At 41.3% G+C, this 25,660-nt stretch overlaps 1 protein-coding gene across 1 annotated transcript in view; it reads left to right on the top strand.

Moving 5' to 3' along the window:
• Positions 1 to 24,756, top strand: part of LOC122809333 (transmembrane protein 11-A, mitochondrial-like) — a 186,389-nt gene extending 161,633 nt beyond the window's left edge. The window contains exon 2 of the mRNA XM_044080741.1: positions 22,437 to 24,756. Within this exon, the coding sequence (XP_043936676.1) occupies positions 22,437 to 22,953 (517 nt within the window). The 3' untranslated portion in view covers positions 22,954 to 24,756. The remainder of the gene's footprint in view (positions 1 to 22,436) is intronic.
• The last annotated feature ends 904 nt before the right edge of the window (positions 24,757 to 25,660 follow it).

Genomic DNA, 25,660 nt, shown 5'->3' with positions numbered 1-25,660 from the left:
CATTGGGCCTAAAGAACCCATTTTCAATGGAGTCCTGGGGAGAAAAGCTCCACATACAGATAATACAAAGATTATAGTCCACATACAGATTATACAAAGGTTATGTTACACACACAGTTTACATGAGAAATTAAAGAAAAACATTGTAAGATTGCAGGGTACAAATAAGGAGTTGTATGCTAGAAGCCAGCATGAATTTGCTGGTTAGGTTTTGAGAAAAAGGAAAAGAGGAGAAGTGTTGGGAGTAGCGAGTAGGTTATGAGGGATGTGTACAGGAGCATTCCCAAGAGGATTTTAGATGAGAGTGTAGGGATTTTTCAAAGGATGGTAGGTTGGTAATGGTTTGAATGCAGGGGGGAAGGGAGTTCCATAGGCGTGCTAGTGAGAAGGACAGGAGGTTTTGTCCAGGAGGGTGTAAGGGTCTGTAAACTTCAATGAAGTTTTGATTATTAGATCTTAGAAGTCTTTGAGTTTGCATTTTGAAGGTAGATGAGAGAGAGGGACAGAGGGATGGCTGGAAAATGAGTTTATGTGCATAGCTGAGCTGAGTGTAGGAGAGGTAGTTAGGAAGCTCTAGCCAGTTGAGTTGGAAGAGAGGTTCACAGTGATGGGTGGATAATTTGTTACTGGTGGCGAATCTGGCTATTTTATTGTAACAAGAGGACAGCTTGGTTTTCAGAGAAGATTGTAGGTTTGTAAGAAGAGGGGCACCATAGAGAAGGGAGGGAAGGAGAAATGTGGTAGAGAGAGTAATTTTGGTAGTTGAGGTGAGGAACCGATTGTGACGGTAGAGCATGCCCAGTTTTTGATGAGTTTTCTTTATATTTAGTAGCAGATGGGAGTTGAATTTGAGCTTGTCATCAATTTGGCCACCCAGTAGTTTGGCTTCAGATACCAGCTCAAGAGATGTGTTGTTTTGGCTGGTGATAGTGAATAGAGATATATCAAAGTGAATAGAGATCTATCAAAGTAATTTGTTTTGGAGGGGGTAAATATCATAAGTTTAGTCTTAGCAGCATTGAGTGCAAGATGGTTGTCTTTCATCCATTGTTCTGTGGTGGTGAAAGAGTCTTGGGTGAGTTTTAGAAGAGCTGGGATAGATGAGGAAGCACAAATGATTGTGGGGTCGTCTGCATATTGAATAATGTTTGCAAGGGGGATAGAGTGGTAGAAGTCATTAATAAAGATATTGAAGAGGAGCGGACCTAAAATAGAACCTTATGGAACACCTGTAGGGGTGTTGAGGAAGGAGGAGGTGGCTTTTTTCCATTTGACGGCTTGTTGCCTATTAGAGAGATAGCTAGTAAACCAATGTAGGGAAGAGGGGGTAAGGTTTAGGTTAGATAGCTTAGTAAGAAGTAGGTTATGAGAGAGAGTGTCGAAGGCTTTAGAGAGATCAAGTAGGATGGTAGATACAGTGAAGCCAGAGTCTCTTGCTTTATTCAGTGTTTCAAGGAAGTATAGGAGAGCGGTCATGGTGCTATGATGGGGTCTGAATCCGTGCTGTGTGGGAGTTAATAGATTGTTAGGAGCTGTAGATGGATACATTTTTCTAGAACTTTTGAAAGGGGAGACAGGATGGCTATGGGATGGAAATTGGTAATGTTGTTATTGTTACCACCTTTGTGTAGGGGAATGATGTAAGCTTTTTTCCAGATTTGAGGAACAGTACTTTCTTGGATATAGCAGTTAATTAGTATGCTGATAGGGAGGGCAATGGCTTCTACAGCTATGCTAAGGTAATATAAGGGAATGTTATCTGGGGCATTGGTGCATGGTTTTAGTTGTTTCAGGAGTTTATATATGGTGGATGTAGGAATAGGAGTTAAGGAGAAAGGTGGGGGTGTGGTGTGAGTGGGGGAAGTTGGAGGGGGAGAAGCATGAAGAGGGGTGGGAGAAGTTGGAGGGGGAGAAGTGGGAGAAGTTGGAGGGGGAGAAGCAAGAGGAGAGGTGCGAGAAGAGTGAGGAGAAGTGGAGGTAGGAGAAGGAATGTTATTTGAGAAAGAGGAGGTAAGTTTGGAGGGGGAGAAGCATGAAGAGGGGTGGGAGAAGTTGGAGGGGGAGAAGTGGGAGAAGTTGGAGGGGGAGAAGCAAGAGGAGAGGTGCGAGAAGAGTGAGGAGAAGTGGAGGTAGGAGAAGGAATGTTATTTGAGAAAGAGGAGGTAAGTTTGGTGATGGAGTCTATGAAGAAGGAATTGAATTGGGTAGCAAGATCTGTGTCATCTACATTTGGGCAGGGGATAGGGTTTTCTGTGGTTCCGGGTTTTAGGAGCATAGTTATATCCCGCCAGAATTTTTGAGGGTTAGTTTTGTGATTTGTTTGGAGTCGGGTGAAGTAGTTACGACGGTCTGTAGAGATAAGTTTTTTAACTGAGTTACGAAGAGTTTTGTATTCATTGAGGGAAGATATAGATTTGTTCTTTTGATATTGTGTCCAGGCTTTGTCTCTAAGTCACATGGAGGTTAGGGTGTATGCAGTTAACCAGGGGGTGGATTGTTTTTTTATTCTTTTGGTTTTTGAAGGAGCATGAGTATCTAGAAGGTTTGGGAATGTGGTTTTTGAAGGAGCATGAGTATCTAGAAGGTTTGGGAATGTGGTATTAAAGTGAATGATTGCATCATCAAGGGGTAGAGTTTTTAAGGGGTACCAGTTAAGTGATTTTAGGGAATTGCAGAAGGCTTCTGGGTTGAAGTTTTTATGGCAGCGGGAAGTAATGTAATTATGAGTGAGTTGTAAGGGAGAAGGAAGACGTCTAGTGAAGATAGGAAGGTGGTCACTGAGGGAGTCAGGTAATGTTCCGCTATCTGGATAGTAGTGAGGGTGGGAGACTAGAATCCAATTTAGGGTGTTGCCACTGGTGAAGTCTTTGTATGGTCTAGTAATGGAGTTGATGAGTTGACAGTAGTTATATAGGTTGATGTTAAGGGAGTGAGAGGGGGACTGAATGGAGGACCAGTTAATATTGGTATCTTCCATGATTATAATTTCATTTTTAATGTTAGCTGAGAGCCAGGAGAGGATTTCTTCGAGAATTGGTATATTGTCTCCTGGGGGAATGTAAAGAGAGACAATGTATATGTATTTGTGTTTGTTCAGCTGGAGAAGAGCCAGTATTAATTCTGCTTTGTAGAACTGGGGGATGGCTTTGTTATAGGGAGTTATACATAGGGAGGATGAGTAGAGTAGGGCTACACCACCTCCCTTTTTATGGGTTCTGTCTGATCTGATGATTGAGTAGTTAGGTGGTACTATCTCTGAATCTTTTATATGTGGTTTTAGCCAGGTTTCAGAAATGGCTAGGATGTCTGGTTTGTTGTGAAATAACCAGGAATGTAGATTTGGAATTTTGTTAGCTATGCTTTGTGCGTTAAGGGATGCAAATAGGATGGATTTAGAATTTGAGGAGGAGAGGTTTGGGCCTGGGTTGGGGTGTATATCACCGGATAAAAGTATGGAAGTTAGGAGTTGAGTTAAATAGTAGAGGTATTTGAGTTGTTTTGGTTGAGGGATGTGGGTTAAAGGATTAGTGGAGGATATGTGGTGGAAAGTGTGTATACATGTATAATGAGAAGGGATTGGTTTGTAATGAAACCATAGGAAGTGATTAATGGGATAAAGTTCAGGAGAGATGGAGTAGGTATAGTAGGTATGTGATGTGTGGAGAGGGTAGGTTGTATGTAGGAGTAGGGTGTGATTGAAGAGGTAAGGCTGGGTGAGATGGTAGATGAGGGTGAGGTTAAGAAAGAGTAGTAGTTGGATAGAAAGGGATGGAATTGTTATGGACATGTTAGAGTTTTGATAAGCAATGTGAGGGTTGAGAGAGGAGGTGGGGAAATGAGATGTGGGTAGTATGACTGGAGGAGGGGATAGGAAGAGGAAGGGGTGGAGTTTGGTAGGTAAAAAGGAAGGGGTGGAGTTTGGTAGGAGCAGAGGAAGTAGGTGTGTCTATATGGGTATAAATGTAGAGGTACTGGGGGTGGGTGGGAATTGGGGGTAGGGGAGCGGAGTGAGCCCACAGGGCGAACGGAGCGGGTAGAGACAAAAGAGCAGAATGTAGAATAAGACAATCGGGTAAAATGAAAGACAGGCAACAGGTAAGTGTGAAGGCTGGAAAAAGGAGGAGAGTATGCAGAGAATAGTAAGGAAGAAAGGTAGAATAGTTGACTGTAGGTCGCTGATAGGGTGCCTGGGGCTGGAGATAAGGTGGTAAATGACTATATAAAAGACTAAGAACAGAGTAGAATGGAGGGTATCCTCAGTAAGTTTACAGAGATGGAATAGGAAAATAACACTGGAGAGGCTATTATTTTCACAGGAACAGAGACTGCTTAGGAGAAAAAGTAATGTGCAGAGAATGGGGTTTGAAGTGCCACCTGGTGGCAACGTATGGTATGGTACTGCTTTATTTAGTGGAGAGGGGGGCAGGGAGGGGAAAGAGAAGGAATAAGCAAAACCGGGGCTAAGACTGTGGAGGTACAAGCTGAAGGCAGAAGTGGGGGGGGGTTGGCTGCTGGCTGATCTGCCTGCTCAGGTGGTCTGGACTAGATATTATAAGAACTTTAGCTTAGATGAATTGACATACAAATAACAACGAGCAGTTAATGTGAATACATACATCCAAAGCCTTATTTGGCATACATCCAAAGCCTTATTTGGGACACACTATTCAGGAAGATATGAGGGGTTTTTCTGTGGTGCCTCACAGTTCCGAGGCTTTCAGAGGGGTGCGAACAGATAGAATGTTGCTGGAACACTCAGGTACACAATGCTGATAAAATAAAAAGAGAAAAAAATGATTTAGGGAGAAAGGGAAGGTAGAGGGCTTGAAAGAAGAAAGGTACAGTTTGAAAATTTAGTCATACAATCACAGTTAAGTATTTCTGACCACCATTTAACTAAATAGCATTTAAACTAGCAGACTGAAATGTAGCAATTTACAACAGGAGGACATTTAGTAATACAAAGTATCAATAACTTTATCAAGATCTCCTTAACACACAGGAGAGAATTAATATTTGCAGATGCTAGCATGTTTAAGTAGTCACTCTAGCATTGTTAACATAAATTCACAGCAAGCATGAAAAATGCAGTCTTGAATGTACGTCATTTACATTTAGTATAATAGTGATAAAATGTTGTACAGTTTACTAATATATATTTCACAACAGATAATTGTATGCTAAGCAAAGAGGGGGACTTGCTGCTAAAGATAGTTTCAGAACACGAACACATTAGCAGTGGGTCGCTACAGGCAGTGTTCGAACATTGAACATTATACGAGGCAAACAAGGAGTCTATTAGGCGGAGTAGTGTTCAAAACGCCATGTCATGTGTAAAAATAGATATAGCTGTCAGCGAGTACGGCGCTTTGTAAGCCTTAACATTTAATGCTTAAGCACAAAGTAAAATGCATCAAAACGCATCAAGACGCCAGTCCAAATGTACAAAAAAGAAATAAAAATAGGTACAGCTATCTGCGAGTGTAGGCACTCTGAAAGCACTAGCATTTAAAGCTTAGGCGCCAATTTCAATGCTTCAAAAACGCTTAAAACGCCAAACGAAATAAAAAGTATGTACAGTTATCAGCGAGGACAGACGCTATGTAAGCACAATCGTTTAAAGCTTAAGCGGCTAATTAACAGACTAGCTAGAGATTTGCAGGTAAGGTTAATGGCGGGAGTACCAACACTGGAACGACTATGATAGGCAATAGAAAACAGTCACTAACTTTAGTCAGGAAGTACCTCCAAAGCTAGGCTAGCTGGGGGGTTAAATCGATAATTAAGTTCGTACATTCCAAGTACATAACAAAAACAGTCACTACTAAAAGCAGCTTCAAGCGCTTGTAAGGCGCTATCGTAAAAATCTTTAACAGTACAGGTAAAATGACAAGTAGCCAGTCGGGTTAACTTAGAGAATGTATCTCACAAGTAAAACAGAACAATACAAACAAATGGAAAACACACTTACTAGATCCAGCAACAGGAGCAGCCAGGTGAGGGGAGGAAAAAGAAAGATGGCGGCATCATAGGTAGGGGTATATTTATAAGGTGTAGAAGGGGGTAGGGGTGCAGGGGGAGGAGTAAGAGATTAGCGGGAAAGTAGAAAAAGAAACGCGAGAGAGGTAAGAGGGTGAGAGATAAGGAAAGAAAGCTGTGACTGAGTAATAGGAGGAGCTAGTGCAAAAGGGCAGAAGAAGAATAGAAGGGATAATGAGGTAACTTCAGACAATGAAGAAAAAGTACATAGGGGAACAGCTACAGCGGCAGTAAAATGTAGCTATAGGGAAACAGGATGAGGGAGGAAAGTAAGGGGTAGGGAAGCTATCAGGAAAAGCAGAGTAATAGAGACAAAAGAGCAGAATGTGGAATAAGACAATCAGGTAAAATGAAAGACAGGCAACAGGTAAGTGTGAAGGCTGGAAAAAGGAGGAGAGTATGCAGAGAATAGTAAGGAAGAAAGGTAGAATAGTTAACTGTAGGTCGCTAATAGGGTGCCTGGGGCTGGAGATAAGGTGGTAAATGACTATATAAAAGACTAAGAACAGAGTAGAATGGAGGGTATCCTCAGTAAGTTTACAGAGATGGAATAGGAAAATAACACTGGAGAGGCTATTATTTTCACAGGAACAGAGACTGCTTAGGAGAAAAAGTAATGTGCAGGGAATGGGGTTTGAAGCGCCACCTGGTGGCAACATATGGTATGGTACTGCTTTATTTAGTGGAGAGGGGGGCAGGGAGGGGAAAGAGAAGGAATAAGCAAAACAGGGGCTAAGACTGTGGAGGTACAAGCTGAAGGCAGAAGGGGGGGGCTGGCTGCTGGTTGATCTGCCTGCTCAGGTGGTCTGGACTAGATGATATAAGAACTTTAGCTTAGATGAATTGACATACAAATAACAACGAGCAGTTAATGTGAATACATACATCCAAAGCCTTATTTGGGACACACTATTCAGGAAGATATGAGGGGTTTTTCTGTGGTTCCTCACAGTTCCGAGGCTTTCAGAGGGGTGCGAACAGATAGAATGTTGCTGGAACACTCAGGTACACAATGATCCAAAGCCTTATTTGGCATACATCCAAAGCCTTATTTGGGACACACTATTCAGGAAGATATGAGGGTTTTTTCTGTGGTGCCTCACAGTTCCGAGGCTTTCAGAGGGGTGCGAACAGACCCAGCTCTCATCTCTTCCCATACACCAACAAAACCGTGCATCCTTTACTAAAGACTCCTATTTCATCCCCATATAACTGCCAATACTAGATGAATTTTATGAAACATTGAGCTTTACATTCCCCCATATTTCATCATATGTTCTCTATAAACCAGTGTTTAAGAATATGCACCACCCCTATAATAATGAGGGTATAATGGGTTACAAAGAATGTAGCTTTCTTATTCATAATTTTACTGATTCTCTCTTTGTGCATCTTGCGGGTAAGTCCTTCAACTTTGTGCCATATCGAAACTAAAAGATCACACGTATAGCCCCTCGCCAACAGTCTTATCAACTATTTCCACAGCTACTTTCTAAAACGTGGTATTTTCCAAGCTAAGTGATGTGGCTCTAAAAAAAATTCCCCGTATGGAAGGGACTGATGCAATGAATGGGCACTAGAAGCAAACCGAAAAGTATTGGCCAAAATATCTTTTCTGTATAAAGTCGAATGAAATTCATTATTAATATATATCGATACATCTCATTAATGGATCTTGTCCTTCTGAATGTCAAACATGGACAAGCCAAAATATTTGAAGAACATAAAGTTGTTAAATGCTTCCTTGAGACTCTTGACAAAAACAAAATCCATATAACATGTATAAAAGAGAACATTATTTGCCAAATATGGATCCCCACACAAAAAAATATTCAAACCTACCCATACATAAAGTGGCATAACCGGGAGCAAACTTACCCCCCCACCCCCATTGCTGCACCTCTAAGCTGTTTATATAATTTTCTGTCAAAAAAGAAACTATTCTTTAAAGAAAAAATCTAATCCAGTATATACTGTGCAACCTATCAGTATTTGACAAGTAATGAGCAACAGCTGTTAAACCAAACTCATGATCATTTGAAGTATACAAACTATTATTTATTATTTATTTTACATTTGTTAACCGGGCTAGTCTAGCTGGATATATGTCCATTTTCAGTAGAGGCCCGGGGAGAAAAGCTCCAAGCATGAACAATGACAAAGTTAACAATGTATAGAAACATAAAGGATTACATTACAGTCTAATATTAGCCTTAAAAGGAGTAATAATGATACATTTTTGAACTACAACAGTTAACAATTTATAGAAACATACATGACTACAGTACAGAGTAGAATTTGTCTAAAAAGAGTAATAATAATACATTTTGAATTATAGCAGGTTTAGTAGAAATTCTAACAACTAATTATACAATACACAGTAGAAGGTATGAGCAAGTCTCAGGTAGGGAAGAGAACACAAGTGTTATTCTCATCATTCAAAGAAAGAGAAGTAACTTGTTTTGGAGACTTGGGTTAAAGGAGTAGGGAAAAGGGGTAAGTAAAAGAGTAAAGACAAATCTCAGTCTGGATTAGTGCATGGACAAAGCCAGTGAGTTTTTAGATGTTCTTTAAGATGTTTTTTAAAAAGAGAAGTAGAAGCAAGGGTAGATAATTCTGAGGGAAGCTGGTTCCAGATTTTTCCTGCAGTGTTTGCGAAGAGTGAATCCCCAGCTTTGTTATTAGCTTTATTTGAGGAAACTAGAAGCTTATTAGCAGAGCGGAGTGTGGATAGATTTGTATAGGGTGTAATTAGATTAGTGAGGATAGGTGTGTTGTTAGGGTGGTGTAGGATCTTTTGAGTAATAAGTAATTGTTGACAGAGTATATGGTTTTTCAATTCTAGCCATCCTAGTTGTATGAGGTTAAGGCAGTGGTGAGTTTTAAAGGGGGAGCTTGTGATGTATCTAGCTATGCTATTATAACAGGTGGAGAGTTTTGAGAGGTTATTTTTGGAAAGGTTAGTATATATAACACAGGCATAGAAAAGGGTAGAAATTAGGTGGGTTTGGGCAATAGTTTTCTTTGCAGAAGGGGTAAGGAAGGCTTTGATTCTATAGAGGGTACCAAGTTTTTTTGTTAACAGACTTTATAGTGGAGTTGATGTGTTCATCACATCTACTATCTACTACTACTATTAGCATCTACTGTTACCAACAAATAATTTTCTTGCCATGATGCATTTTTAATCCCCCTTAAATATGTTGAGTCTCTTGATGTACGAAGGTAGTTGCATCACATAATACTTAACTGCCCTTTCCAATGGACCCCACACCTTTGAGACTGTAGGTCTACCTGGGGGATTGTCCATGTTCTTGTGTACTTTGGCCAGTGCATAAAACAAGAGACTACGAGGATTATTTACCACTAAAATATTCCCCTAGTTTTCCAGATAATATACCCCTTCAGCTAAATTGTCACTTAACAAAATAATCCTATTTTGAGTGTCCTGTAATGGATTACCACTCAACACCTAATACTCTGAAACATTATCTAGTAATTTATAGCGCATTATTTTATAAAACTCATCCTGCATTACAGCTGTTACCCCCTTATCAGCAGGTTTAACCAGCCCATTCCTCCTTTGTTAAATGTTTAACTACATATTTAGAATATTTATCATATACAATTATCATCCTTAGATATAAAAAATGAATGCTGCCTTATGAATAAAGGGTGATATTTCTTTTGACTTTTAAAATTCAAATATCATGCAGTTTGATCTAACCAGGTTTCATCAACATTTACATTATTACCTTCCTCAGAAAAATATTTCTGTTGCAACTTTGGTAGTAACAGCTAAAGGTCCATCAAAATTTCAGGAAGAAAAATTCTGACAGTAGGAATAAACTTTTAGTCCTTTATTTAATTTGCACATCCCCAAATACAGCAGTAGTACAGGTTTTAAAAGATTCCCGCTCTGTCTTGATAACTAGTCCCAGTGTCCACTTCTCCACCATCTTTCGTCACTCTTATTCTTAATCTCATCATTCTGCTCCACAAAAGCACATTGCTGGCCCTCTCCACATTTCTAAATATATAGTCTTCTAATATTCCAATAACCACCATCGTTCTTAGCTTTACTGTCCTGCTGCTGCTGCTACTACTGATGTAGTCACGTAAGTTTGTTGCATGGAAACCAAACTGTTTCCTCAAATCTCTCTTGTCCCTGTGGAATTTCTGGGAAGTTTTATGTGTTAAGTCCTGTTAAACTATTGTAACAGCGGATCTTTTTTAAATTTGCTCATCCAATTTTTCACTAAATTAATTTGATAAAATAGGTTTGGAGCCAAATAGGTTTAATTTAACACTTAACAGTTTTATTTGATGTTTGTCGTACTCCACTAGCACACTAATGAAATCTAAGGAACACTTGAGCAATCTGTTCCCAACAGCTGATCCTCAGAAGTGAAAGAGTGTTAGTCACCGTAAGTCCTTTAAGAATGATTTCATGTAATAAATACTGTTGTAGCAGCAAAACATTGGTTGAATGTTTCACTTCCTTCTGTACATTGTACCTTAAGTCCGACATAAATTCTTCCATTAAATGATGGTCATAGTGTAATTAAAAGCTTCAGACTCAGTTGATATATGTTGTAGTATGGATAGTAACATTTTCTTCCCTTGTTTTGTTTTGTTCCTTTGTATGTTTCTAGCTTAGTTTAAAATTGTGCCAGGGATTGAATAATTGTTGAATTAATTATTGTTGTGATTAAGTTTATTTAACATATATATGGTTTGGTATTTTAAATGTCTTATGAACCTAGAAGGTATAAGTCGAGGCACTAGTTTGTTTCAGAAATAGTGATTATTTTAAGCTCCGTGTGCCAAAGAAAGTAATATTTTGATGTTTTTTTGATTTTGGCATAAAAGTGAAATAGTAGTGTTGACTTCAGAAGAGTGGATGCCAAACAGGAGAGGTCCCAGCACTGAACCCTGGGGACTCCACTGTTCTCTTTGTTAGGATGCAGATGAAACAGGGGCATTCCCCTATCTGTGGGCTAGTTTGCAATCCTGCAAGTGATATAGGGGATTTAGTTAGCTTTTTTTTATGATGCCTGACTGGGGCATTGTCTCATAATCTTACGCCAGGTCAAGGTATGCAGTGTGTGTACCATTTTACGTTCATCCATTGCTTTGGTGACCTTTTCAAAAAAATGTCCACCAGGTTGATTAAGTATAGCCTGCCTTTGACATCTTCAAACAGAGATGGGTCTAGTGTTTGGAGGTTCCCTGTGTCCTGATTTATAGATTCCATTGCAAGTCTTTCCATGGCTTGGCTTTACATTTGAGGCTGGTCAAACTTTATTGGTCTTTATTTTCCAGGATCTGTGGAAGGCCCTCCCTTATGCAGGGGAATAATTGTAGCTGTTCTGCATTCACTTGGTACAAAACCTGTACGGAGGCTGAGATTGAACAGTTTTTGTTAAGGATGTGGCTAAATCTTGCTTCATGCTATTTAAAATACATCTTTTGTCAGGACCCATTGGTTCAGTATTTTTAGCTTTTGATAGCACTTTTACGGCTTAGTTGTGTGTGATACCTGGAGATGAGCCAGTTTCAAATATGTCTTGAGGGACAGACAGTGAGGAGAGGGGTAAGGTTAGAGCTAAATTTATCAGCCATTTGGTTTACTATATCTTGAGCCTCAGGGTTGGTAACATTGTTTACAATTGGGTCAGCTTATTGCTGCATTGTACTTTTGAGATTGCAAACATAACTAAAAATGCCTTTTGATTGGCTTTGGCATGGGTAGCTATTTTAACCTCAAATTTTGCTTCGGTTGGTTGTTTCAGTGACTAGCTCTAATATTCTGGGAAATTACGTTTCTTACTTTTGGTCAAAATTCTTTTCCTTTTATTATAAAGCTTTTTGATATTAGGATTATGCCACGTGGGTTTGCTTCTGGGTTTTGCCCTGCACTTGTTCCTTCGGAGTACAGCTGCATCTCTGCAGCTGTTACTTGCTGGCATAGTGTGATGGTGTACATTTCTACAAATTCAGTGGCGTTGTCTAGGTTTAGTTGGGATTGTATCACTTAGGAGCACGTAATTTACCTTAAAGAAATGTCTAAATGTACCTTTGGTGGAGGGGTTCTCTGATTTCAGTTCTCTTTCAAAGGTGACTCCTTTATGGTCAGACCTAGCAAGTGATGAAGATGCACAAGGGATGGTATAAGATGCTCTCTTATTATAAGGACAAGATCCAAGATGTTACCCCAGTGGGTATTCTGACTTACTGTTTAAGTGTGTTTGTATTGACAAAGCCCAGGAATCTCTGTGCTTGTACACCACCAGTGGTGGTGTAGGTTTCCTAATCTGTAGTTGTGTAGTTTAGATCAGCTAGGAAAACTCATGCTTTTTTTAATAGTGAGTGATTCTAGTTCATGTAGATAAATGTTGTGGCTTTGTCATAGAGGAAGTTTGTTGCTAGCTAATATATGATTATGGACAATTCTGGTAGTTATTTGGACATTAAGAAGCTCTAGTGCATCATGCTTCTTTACCAGATGTTATGTCTCTTCTGAATGTTGACTGATAGACTTCCACCTTTTTTCCCCCTCGTGTGAAGTAGCTGGTTTAAGCATTTGGAAGGCATTATACTTTGCAGAGCGGGAGTGCTCTTTGCTGTTTTAAACTATGTCTCAGTCACTACACAGATGTTGGTGCCTTCTAGGGTAGGGTTGCCACCTATCCTTTTTTTCCCCCCAAACTATCCAGAAATCGAACGGATTGTCTGGTAGTCCGGCAAACTTTGTGCAAACTCCAGTATTCTGCTTTAAAAAAGGAAGCAGACTATCTGAGTTTGTTAAATTGGTGGATTTACTGTGCTTCTTAACTGCGAAGCAAAGTAAATTGGCAGGAAAAAAAGGCATCGGGAACAGAAAAAAGGGGACATTCCCCCATCAGCTGACATTGTGATGACATCACAAAATGGGCAGAAAGTGTGCATGAGAGGGGCAGAAATGGGTGGGGTTACAGATGGTGCAAGGGATGTGGCTTTGGTCTGGTTTTAGCCGCAATGGAAGGTGGCAACCCTCTTCCAGGGTGAGAAGGGCTTGTAGGACTTTATTGTTCAGGTGCCTAGCATTGATCAGCAACACCTTCATATTTCCTTCATTTGTTTCATTATGTTGGTAGGTTTCTCAGGTTTGTCAATTTTATTTTCAAAATTTCTGTTTTGCAAGCAACTGCACAGATGTTCATTGTGTTTCACTGTTGCAGTCCTAACCAGTGGGTTATCCGGCTCCCGGTAGCCCTCGATTGGCCAGAATACCAAAGGTAAGTAAAAATGACATTGGCTGTCAGTTGTAAAGGACGTCCGGGCGTCCGATACAAAAGGAGGCGGCCGACATCACTTCCTCAGTCTTCCTTGCCACGGAGCCCGAAGCAGAAACATTTCTTGCACGAGTGCCGGTCGGCAGTTTACCTTTTTTGTTTCCGACAACAAAGTTGAAGTCAACTACAGCTAAGTATCCCATTGGGATCCTCTTTTCTTGCCTTAACGAATGTCAGAAAAGGTTAATAATCGTCTTGCCTGTGGAAAGCAAATTCCCCATAGATATTTTCATTCCTGTTGTATTATTTGTTTAGGCCTTGACCACGACGTTCCTAATTGTGATCTTTGTGCTTCCTTTAATCCGCGTACTATTCATCGTCTGGCTAAGCTTTTAGCTAAGCATTTTGGAGTTTTGCCTAAGTTTGTCAGTATGGCGTCTGCTGGTCTTCAGGCTTCAGATATCCCCAAAAAGTGTAAAGGTAAGGACCACGACAGGCGTCCAAAGGTTAAGTCCTTGGATGATGTTAGGTTGGTAGTCAGTCGTGTGGTAGCCAGTGAGGCACCTTTGCAGCCCCTGGAGCCAGCAGATTTTCAACCGCAGGCCTCTGTTGAGACCATTTCAGAGGCCCCCAGGCCTCTGGCTTTCATCTTGCTTTCTGACCTTCCACCTGTTTGCTGATTTCAGCTGGATCCAGAGCCGTAAAGGTGACTCTGGTGTCTGAGGCCTCCATTCTTCATTCAGACAGCAAGCACATACCGACAGCTTAGGCTGCAACTTCGGCGGTTGTCAGGCCTCCCGAGTTCTTTAGATTTGCAGGTAAATCTTCCAGTCGTAAGCCTGTGAAGAAGCAGGCTCCAGTTTCCTCGTTCCCCTCATTCTCAAATGGTTAAAATGGGTGATGACCTTTTGACTCTTATTAGGGGTTCACGGCCTCCTCCTTCAAAAAGAGGTAGGGATGTCTCTCCTGAGGCTTTGTCCTTTTCAGGTTCTGATACTTCTAGCATTTCTGTTGCTGAAGTTTCTCAAGCTTTCTCTCCTTTTGAGGATTCAGACGCAGAGGAGTCCATCCCTTCTGTTTCTCCTCCAGATTTCTCTTTTGGTGATACTTTAAATACTCTCAGGCAACATTTTAAATGGGAAAGTCAGGATTATCCCCTTTCTAAGAAAAGGATTAGGGAGTTTTTGGATTTGCCTCAGCATAAGCCTTTGGCTATTCGCCTGTGTTAGACGTGGTTGATGATGTTTTTCTGGAAAATTCCTTGACTCCAAATTCGGTTCCTCCTGCTCCGAGGAAACCTGACAGGTACTATAGAGTCCCTGATTCTCATTTGTTTCTTTTCAGGAATCAGTTGGCTGATCCAGAGGTTATTTCTCAAGGCCTTAAAGGAGTTAAGGCCACTGTTACTAAAAATCCTGTTCCTTCTGACAGGGAATCTAGGAACCTAGGTAGGTGGGGTAAAAAGGTTTATACCTCTGCCACTCTTGCTATTAGGTCTACTAATTGTCTTTTTCATATGCTGAAGTACCAGCAGCACACCTTGGAAGCTATTAAGTCTAGGATAGCAGGTGTGCTTCAGTTGGCGGAGAGTAAGGATATGCAGGATTTGCTGAATTCTGCCAGTTTAGTCAATAAACATTCATTATATTGTGGTTTTGACATTCTAGAAGCCTCCTGTAGGGCTACAGCTACTGGCTCTGTTATTAGAAGACATGCTTGGCTCAGGGAGCAGCCCCTACCAGAGCCTGTTAAGGCTAAGCTTTTAGATGTACCTTTGCATAGGGACAGTCTTTTTGGCAGCAAAGCAGAGGAAGTGCTCAAGAAGTTGGAAGACAAGGCCAAGTCTATGCAGACAGTTAGACTTTCTGCAAGTTAAGCCTCCTCACTTTAGCAGGAATTACCCTTCTAAGAGTTGGACATTCCCTGATACCAGCAGACAGAGTTGTTCTAGGACTAGAGGTTACAGATCTTCTAGGGGACAGGTGGCTACCTCTCAAAGGTCTAAGCGTTGGCAGGCTTCCTCTTCTAAGGCGGGAAGTTCTCAGCCTGCTTCTCAATCTAAACATTATCAATGACTGTCCAACATCTGCCTGTTCTTGCCTGCCAGGAGAGTCCTTTAGGGGGAAGTTTGGCCCTTTTTACAAATGTCTGGGCCACCATCATGGACAACAAATGGGTACTCTGTACTGTATCCCTAGGGCACAAGTTTTCTTTCCACACCTTTCCATTACCCAAAGGATTTCTGGACACTCCTGCAAACCAGAGGGCAGAAGTAGAAAAGCAGATTTTGTGTCTGTTACATCTGGGAGCGATAGAATCCGTTCCTGCTCAGCAGGTAGGCCAGGGTTTCTATTCCATATTTTTCTTAGTTCCAAAAAACAAAGGTACCTGGTGTCCTATCCTAGATCTATCCATCCTGAACTCTTTCTTGATAATTCCAAAGTTCAGAATGCTCGCTCTGCATCAGTTGCTGCCAATGTTAGAAAAGGATTCCTGGCTGGTAACGTTGGATCTCAAAGAAGCTTATCCTGCACATCCTTATCAGAGAAAGTGTTTCAGGCTGGGCAAGCAACATTATCAATTCTCTGCACTGCCCTTTGGCTTATCTACTGCTCCCAGAGTTTTCGCAGAGTGCCTGGCTCCAGTCATTGCTTTTTGCAGGCAAAGGAAAATTCACATTTATCCATACTTGGATGACTGTCTAATTCAAGCGCATTCTCAGGAACAGCTGTTAAAGGATGTAGAATTTGTAAAGACTCTTCTCTCTTCCCTGGGTTTACACACTCAGTGTGAAAAAAAAAATGGTGCCATCCAAACAGATAACATTCCTGGGAGCGAGTCTGAACACAGCTGCCCAGATGATATCTCACCCAGGAGAAGCAGACAACTCTTTCAGTTTACTTCAAGGACTTGGCAAGCCTGTCCCAGCTCCCTGCAAGCTCTGAGATTCATGGCCTCTTGCATTCTCATGATTCCATATGCAAAACTGCATGTGAAGAAATTGCAACGGTGCCTCAAGAACACTTGGTGTCAACACACACAGAACCTGGATGTGATAATTCCTCTGCTTCCATGTCTGCGAACAGAGTTTCTATGGTGGGCAACAGCCTGTCTTTACAGAACAAAGGCATGCCTTTTCGCCCACCCCTGGCCACTCATGTTCTTACCACAGACGCATCGGACTACGCCTGGGGAGCTCACCTGGATGGCAGATGCATACAGGGAAGTTGGAATGCCCAGCCGATGCACCTACACATAAATTTAAAGGAGTTGATGGCAGTCCAGCAGGCCTTACTAGCTTTCAAGCATCTTCTGTCTCCAGGGACCCTGCTTGTCAGGACAGACAACACCACAGACATGTGGTACATCAACAAGCAGGGAGGGACTCATTCTTACCTCCTGTGCAGACAGAGCATACGTCTTTGGTCCATAGCTGCATCCTTGGGCCTGCATCTCCTAGCTCAGTTTCTTCCAGGAAGGCTCAGTGTTTTGGCAGTCCAGTTGAGCAGACAGACCCTGGATCCTCATGAGTGGCAGCTGAACAGAGCAGTTTTTTACAGCATCATTCAACGTTGGGGCACTCCAGTGGATCTCTCCTCCTCTCCAGACAACCATCTTCTACCTCTTTTTTGCACCAGACAGCATCACAGCAGAGCCTGGAAAGTGGATACTCTGTCCTTCCCTTGGACGATGTTGTCAGTTTATGCCTTCCCTCCTCTTCCTCGTCTTCCCAGAGTATTATTGAAGATCAGGGATGAACGACCGAGGACTATTCTTATAGCTCCAGACTGGCCCAGACAGCATTGGTATCCACTGCTTCGCAGTCTCTCTCAATTTCCTCCTTGGCATCTTCCTCTGAAGCCAGATCTTTTGGTTCAGGAAGGGGGAAACATTCTACATCCTCATCTTCACTTCCTCCATTTGGCAGCACGGCTCATTGTATGACTCCATCCTTTTCTTCTTCCCTTTCCCAGCAGGTGGTTGCCATGCTGAGGGTGGCCAGGAGGCTAGCACTAGGAAGTCTTATGCTGGCAAATGGTAAAGTTTCTCTCATTGGATGCAGGCTAGAGGGGTAATCTTCTTCTCAGCCTACCCTTCCTCTGATCCTGGAATACCTGGCTGATTTGCTTCAGGGTGGTCCTTCTTTTTCCTCTGTCAAGATCCATGCTTCAGCCATTTCTGCTCATTGTTCATTTGAACAACCCATTTTCTCTCATCCTCTGATGAAAATGTTTCTTAGAGGTGCTTGCAACTTAAAACCTCCCAGAAGGGCGCCTACTCCAGCCTGGGGTCTTAATTTTGTTCTATAGAAACTCACTCTTCCGCCTTTTGAGCCAGCTGCCACTGCAGATTTTAAGTTTCTCTCGTGGAAGACTGCCTTCCTCTTGGCTATAACTTCAGCAAGGATGGTTTCGGAGCTGCATGCTTTGATGGCTGTGGAGCCTTTTCTTATTTTCCATACCGATAGGGTCTCTCTGAGAACCAACCCCTCTTTTATGCCTAAGGTGGTTTCTAGCCTGACTCCTAATCAATCCATACACCTTCCTACCTTCTTTCCAAATCCTCGAAATAGAGGTGAAGGGATCCTACATTCTCTTGATGTGCATATACAGCTCAGGTTTTACCTGGACAGGACTAAAGACCTTTGGAAATCAGCTATTGGTCAGCTTTGCCCCTGGAGCCCAGGGCAAGGTTATTTCTAAGCAAACCATTTCTAAATGGATTGCTCATTGTATTACTTTTTGTTATTCCTTTCATGGCAAGGTTCCTCCTCAAGGGGTTAGGACCCACTCAACTAGAGCAGCTACCACTTCTGCAGCCTTTTTAAGTGGTGTCCCTACTAAAGACATTTTGGAGGCTGCCACATGGTCTTCTGTTCACACTTTCACAAAGCATTATAATTTGCCTTTGTTTTCAAGAGCCAGGGCAGGGTTTGCCACTGCTGTTCTGCAGGGCATTATTTCCAATCCTTGATTCTGTTGGTTCCTCCTACCTTTTCTTTGGGCTTTGGTAATCAACCCATTGGTTAGGACTGCAACAGTGAAACACGATGAACATAGTACAGTTGTGTACACTTACCATAAATGTAGATGTACGAGTGTATTCACTGTTGCAGTCCTGCTTTCCTTGCCTTCGTCCCTTTTTCTCTTTTCCTAAGGTACAGGCTAATTTTGGTTTAAGCCTCGTTTTCTGGGGGCTTCTAGAAAGACTGAGGAAGTGACGTCGGCTGCCTCCTTTTGTATCGGACGCCCTGACGTCCTTTACAACAGACAGCAGACATTTTTACTTGCCTTTGGTGTTCTGGCCGATCGAGGGCTACTGGGAGCCGGATAACCCATTGGTTAGGACTGCAGCAGTGAATACACACGAACATCTACATTTATGGTAAATGTACACAGCTGTACTTTCTGATTCCTCTGTAAGGTCTTTAAACTGTGAAGTTATTTCTCTCCTGCACATACTTGCTTTAATGTTAAATCAGCGTCTGTCAGTAATCTGGCTCATTTGATTGTTTTTGATGAGCATCATTCTATTGTGGGCTAATGAGTCCTGTAACTCCAAAGACTGACAATCTTTTAGGGTCATTCTTTAATATAAGCTTTGATATTTCCTATGAGACTGTTTTCATGAAGTACAATTGACAGATTCAGTAATTCTGAAACTTCTGTCTCATCATGCATTGTTTTTTGTCTGCCATGACCATAAGGTCTCCCCTTGCAACATACAGAAATGTATTACAGTGCATCTTTTCATGTCTGAGATGAACTAGTTGCATTTGGGAATTTTCAAATTTCTGGGTCCATAGTATCCGTTTCCAAAACAAATTGCCCCTTCATAGAGTCCTTTCTTAGAAGCAGTAGCTATACCACTTATTTGAGATCCCGTATAACATCACTCAACACTTACTTGAAAATACAAATAAAGGAGGAGACGTGAATTTGTAGTGCCAGCTACATTAGCTTTACTTTCATACTTGGCTGAGGATACAGGAAATTAGACCATGTGACATACATATAGGACTCTGAATTAGACTATATGCTTAAATTATTTAAACAAATGTACACCTTATTATATAGTGTAGGATTAGAGCTGCTGTGGGTTGAGGGTGGTTCTCCCAGATGTTTATGGTTGAACAAGAGGAAGAGAATGATTGAATGAAAATATAGCTCTGAATCTTAAAGGGTAGAAAAAGACAAGATTATGTAGTTTGAAGATGTTAACTTTCTCTAAGTGCCAATCCTGTGATCAAACAGATTTGTCCAAAACATAATTCTGTAAAGCTGTATTTACCTATTAAAAGAGGGGATGAGAGAGTAGAAAAGTCCAGACGAGACCTTTTATTATTGATGAAGAAGACTGGTCAGGTAGAATGGGAACAGCAAAGATGGAACAAGACCTATTTTAGAGTGTGTGCATGTGTTACCATTTTTGATTTTGAATGTGAGAGAAAAGGGGTAATTAATGTCAAGTAGGAGAGCGAGCAGAAACTGATAGTGAAGACCTGGAGAATGGTGGGGGTAAAAAAGTACAGGCAGAGAAAATAGGTGTGCTGAGGTTTTGTATGAATACTTTGTCGAGAGGCTGGAAAACGCTACATAGCAAGATGGGGTTAAGATATTTTAGGTAACTAATGGAAGATTATTGAAAGGTGGCGAAGTCCTTTGAGCAAAGAAGTGGTAGATGCAATTTGGAGATAAAATGTATTTTGGCAGTGTTTGAAGATGAGCTTATTGTTAAGTGGAGGAGGAAGAGAGGATAGTATAATAGTGAAGTTTGAAGGCTGTTGCATGCTTAGGGAATTGATTGGGTCAAGGAAAGGAAAGCGGATATATTGATTCATGGAGATTGTGGATGATGAAAGGGAAAAGCTGCTGTCAAAAATGTAGGTATGGTGAAGGAGAGATGATGAGAAAAGGTATGGAAGATTTTGAGGAATTTTGAAGTTTCAAGAATTCTGCACAAGATGGTGCATCTAAAGGGCTTCACCCAGGAAAGTAAGAACTGGAGATGTAGGACGTACAAGGCAGGGCTAACTGTTATTATGTTGAAATGCTCCTTGTTTGAGGAAAGACGTGGAGTTTTGAGATAGAAGGGGAAGGTATGATTCCACAGTTTTTCTGTTTAGGCCGTGGGTGCTTGGGAGTGGAAGAGAAGTGGTGGAAGAAGATGAGATGTAGTTGTAACTGGATAATAGCAACTTGAAAAGATGGAAAGTGAGGGTAGTGGATAGACCGTTGTGGAGGCTAATTAAAAGAAACTGAGAATGATGTTCAGTAAAAAGAATAAAGTTGAATGGTGGCTGAGATTAGAACAGTTACAGGTGGAGGACAGTGGTATTGGCATGGGCAAGACAAAAGAAATGGAAGAAGGAAAGAGATTGAAAAACTCAAGAAAAGGGCAGTGATTTGTCAAGTTCTGATGGTTTTCTGAAATAATTTGGTAAAACTGCATTATGCACCTTTCTTGATTCTCCCTTCCATTAAGCTGAGTGGAATTAACTCAGAGGCACTACTACTACTTGGTTATTCTTTGTAGGTATCCCATTTTTTCCTTCATGAATGCTGTCCATATTTTACCTGTACTATCTTTACTTTTGTTTCCAGGTGCACCAAGGCTTCATCTGACTACATGTTGGAACTTGAAGACTTTGTCCTGTTTTGTTCTGATTTATTTTGTTTACTGTCCCTGTCTTCTGTTTCATTTTAGGTCCTAAATGTTGTGTGATTTTTCATCTTTGAAGCTGCTTCATTCATGAATTGCTATAGTCTTCTTTTATTTGCTTATTTGTGATTAGCGGGTAAGTCAGCTGATCTACAGACCGTTGTAAAGTAAAATATTTCTATGAAACCAAAAATATTCAAAATTGTCACAAATCACTAGGTATCATTTGAACAAACGGTGCTAGTTATATAAGTAGTCTTATTTTGCATGTGGACTTCTATATGAAATATGTATGCAAGAGTAGCACATAGCTATGTAGCTTTCCTCTAGGCTAGGGTGCTCTCTGTATGAAGTTTGCAGTTTTTTCTGTGTTCACCAAAAGTCTGATTTTCCTCCCACATTCTAAAGCAGTGCTACATTGGCTATAGGTGTATGTGTGAGCATGTGTGTCCTTTGATGGAATGGTATTCCTTTGACCTCCCATTCCTGAGAGAGTGACTGTGTGGTCCCTACAGCAATTAACTGATATTTCTTTTAGTCTCCCTTTTGTATTCCAGCCATACCCAACAATCCCCTCTTTGTGTGACCAACAAGTCTGGCTTGTTCCCTGGATCAGGGTCACCACTTGGTGTTTTCTACATAGATATGTGCTCACACTCGCACTCTCTCACTCGCACTCTCTCTCTCTCTCTCTCGCACTCTCTCTCACTCGCACTCTCTCTCTCTCGCTCTCTCTCACTCGCACTCTCTCTCTCTCGCACTCGCACTCGCTCTCTCTCGCTCACTCTCTCTCTCTCACTCGCACTCTCTCTCTCTCACTCGCACTCTCTCTCTCTCACTCGCACTCTCTCTCTCTCACTCGCACTCTCTCTCTCTCACTCGCACTCTCTCTCTCTCACTCGCTCTCTCTCTCTCTCTCTCACTCTCTCACTCGCACTCTCTCACTCTCTCTCTCACTCTCTCACTCTCTCTCTCACTCTCTCACTCTCACTCGCACTCTCTCTCGCACTCTCTCTCACTCTCGCACTCTCTCACTCTCTCACTCTCTCGCACTCTCTCACTCGCACTCTCTCACTCGCACTCTCACTCTCACTCTCTCTCTCACTCTCTCTCACTCGCACTCTCTCACTCGCACTCTCTCTCACTCGCACACTCTCTCACTCGCACTCACTCTCTCACTCGCACTCACTCTCTCTCACACTCACTCACACACTTCCTTCCTTGACCATTGCATATAATGGTTTGTGTTTTTGTACATCCGAGCTGTGTGGACTGTTTTACAGAAAGATTGTGTGTACTTGTGTAGTTATTACATGGTTACCACATTAGAATTAAGTATTCAGAAATTCTGTTGCGTGAAAGTTTAGTAAGTTATGTTTTTTCCTTTGACTTGTAATAAAATTACTAAAGTGCATGGATATGTTAATAGATTTAAAATGCATTCTGTTTTATTTACAGAAGCTCCGTGTCTCCATTGGACTGCTACATTATCCATGAAGTGTATGATGGAGAGCTTACACATGAGCAATTTGAGTATGAGTTAGAATCTGCCCTAGAGCACCAGTACCGCTATATTGTTATAGAACCAGCCCGGCTCGGGGATGAAACAGCTCGCTGGATCTCCGTGGGGAACTGCCTCCATCGCACAGCTATCCTAACGGGAACTATGTGCTTGCTTTCCCCTTTCACCTTACCCACAGACTATTCCTGCTGGCTGGGGCTTCCCACTGGCATGGTCAGCATTGTTTGTGCAACCCTCTACAAAGTCTCTTGGGAACCAGATCCCTGCTGCAAGTATCAGGTAGAGTATAATGCTTGTGAACTTTCTCGACTCCCCTTGAGCACACTGAGGACCTCCGCTCCAGTTGTCTTGGTTCGCAGGGATGATACCTCAAGGAAGAGGCTACACAATGTGATTGCTATGACTGCTTTGGCATACTGCCTTCGAAAGCTTTTTGAACTCTATACAGACTGACAGACTGGGATGTGGCAGAAACAAAGTTGTGCTCTTCAAGAGAAGTGAGTGGTTAGTTCCAACTACAGGAGACTATATGGCATTAACCCATGCAAAACTGCAGATGGACGTACCCTTTCAGTCCTCCCTCATTTGTTCCAAAACCTTGAAGCTAGTAACACAGTGAAAGAAAGCTACAGGAACATAAAAATGGGGGATTTGGGCATGGATTTGCCAGACAAAAAGTTTAACCATCTTTTTTTTTTAATAGGTTAAGTAATATCATAAGCTGTAATTTTACTTTTTTAGCAAATGCTTTGAGTGCCTGTTTCAGATGAGGCAGTAATCACATGCAACTGAAACACTAATGTCTACAGTCATGTAGTCTCAAGTGCTATATGGAAATCACTGTTTAGGGTTGAGTGTCTGCATGTTTGAGTCATCAGGCTTTCATGAACTGTTGATACAGGAGTTATGTGTTTCAGCTTTATAGTGGTGGCATGTACTGAGTTATATTAATGGCAGGACTACAGACAGATGGTGCCAAGTCACTGTATTTGTTAGAAGTGTTAGTGGAATAGTTGTCCTGCCTTAGTAATAGGCTAGCAGTAATTTGTTTCAGAGAAAGCAGAACTGAGTTGTACTCCAAGACTAGGTGTAGCCTTCAGCAGATTTGCCAAAGCTTTGCAGCCATGTGGAGGATTAACATTTTTCCTTGCACTTGTTTTGTAGTGATACAGATGACCTTTTCCTTTTCATTAAGTGCCAGAGTCTGAGTTTTTCTGGGCCCTTGAAAAAGCACCTTATTATGGTCTTACCATTTAAAGGAAGCCATAGAAACATGTACATTGGTTTTATTAAAGACCAGTAACTGGAGGGGGAAAAAGAGCCAGAACAAGTTGCACACTGAAGCAGTTTCTCACAGTGGCTTTAACTTGTTGACATGAATTTTCTCTACCAAAAGAAAAAGCTGCAGAATGTTTAGTAATAAGTGGGATATATCAAGTGGAACTACATCAAAAAGTTTTTTTGTCAAAACTGGAACAATGTGAAGTATATTAAAATGATTAATTTAGCTGTAGAAAAAAACATGTGGTTAGAAACCAGCACTACTACCAACTTAGTTGAAATGCATAAGTGATAATTTTAGGCATTTTGCATATTTTAGAAATCCATAACCAAGTACATGTATGCACTTGTGTGCTTACACACGTAAGCTTGAAGTAAAGCATGTCCTTGGGGTAGATTGTGTGTGGATGTACCACATGTTTTCTGTACACACTCGCACACATGCAGCATTTATGTAATGCACACACATGTATGTACAGAGTTATATGTGTGTGTTTTTCACATAACGTATGATCTTCAGATTATGCATTTTATCTTCAAACGTGTTTGAGGTTAAATTAAAATTAAAAAAACACTGTCCATTTTCTTTTAAGTCACTACTGTAAGACAGGTCATTATACATTTATTTTTATAGTATACTAGTTTGCTAATAACTTTAAACATAATGTTTATATAAATGTTTCATTTAGATTTCATATGTTAATTGCAGTGCTATATGTTAATGTTGTAATGTACAGTTCATGATACTGTGAAAGCTGCACTCAAGATTGGCTCAGTATGGATTGTGCCATGTCCTTTCATTTTCTTTCTGCATTGGTTCTAAGTAGCACTTTGTCATTTTAGTGTTAGCCAGGGTATTGATGCTGTATGAACTGGTGCTTTGTTAATACACTGAATGTACCTCTGAATTCATTTGTCTTCCTTTGTGGAGGGATAAGACTTCAATAAACCATCTATCACTTTCTGAAATACCAAGCCAGGTTGCATATTTCAGATATAGCCATAATTCAGCAAGTAATATGTAGGCAGGTCTGGATGCATACCTTGAAATCTTAAGTAGCACTTCCTTGAACTGTGGACTGCAGAAGACAGAAGTTTAGTGGATGAGGCCCAACAGAAAATGTATTCAAAAAGACTCCATGTACATTTTGTGTCCTGACGTACATTGTTTAAAAAAATGCATTGGTTGAACTTTTCCTCATGTTTTTCAATGATGAGATTAAATTACGTTTTGTTTGCTGTGTCATGCATATACTGTATTTCAAAAGCTTAAATCTTTACTTTTCATTGCTTTTTTGATTGCTTTCAGACATGACTTTGGGGTAATTTGTGCAACAGCATTACTGGAAATTGATTTTAGTGACAGAAATTGACTTCATTGTCTCTGAGAAAGCTGCAGTAATGCCCATTTGTCTGCAGTGGCAGAGTGCTGTGTAGAATCCCCGGCTCGCATAGCCTTGCCCAGGAGGTTTGTGTATTTATATCATTTAGGTGTTCATCCCAACATGCGGTTAACCCCCAATATGTTCTCTCTTTTATGAACGTATTCTGCCTTTCTTATGGCCCCTTTATAAGAAAAACACATTTAGTTCAGGAGCTCCTGATATTCTCTGTTTTGTTACCTGGCTGTAGCACAGTATCTTAAGATGTTCTTCATTCCACATTGCTGCAGTCCTAACTATTGGGTAGTCCGCTGTCCAGTCGGCCCGAATACCAAAGTATATGGCTGACGTCGGTCACGGCGCATTAGACTGACGTCAGTACGTCAGGGTACTAATGCGCATGACCGACGTCATATCCTCAGTCTTTTTTGCCGCATGGTCCGATGCAGAAGCAATTTTGCGAGTGCAGGTTGGCGTTCTGAAAGTTTCTGAAGCCA

The sequence above is a fragment of the Protopterus annectens genome, chromosome 1.part1 (genome assembly GCF_019279795.1).
Source record: "Protopterus annectens isolate FY-2018-M chromosome 1.part1, PAN1.0, whole genome shotgun sequence".
NCBI lineage: Eukaryota > Metazoa > Chordata > Ceratodontiformes > Protopteridae > Protopterus > Protopterus annectens.
Note: the sequence above shows the minus strand (reverse complement) of the source record. Positions and strands in the feature narration are given on the sequence as shown.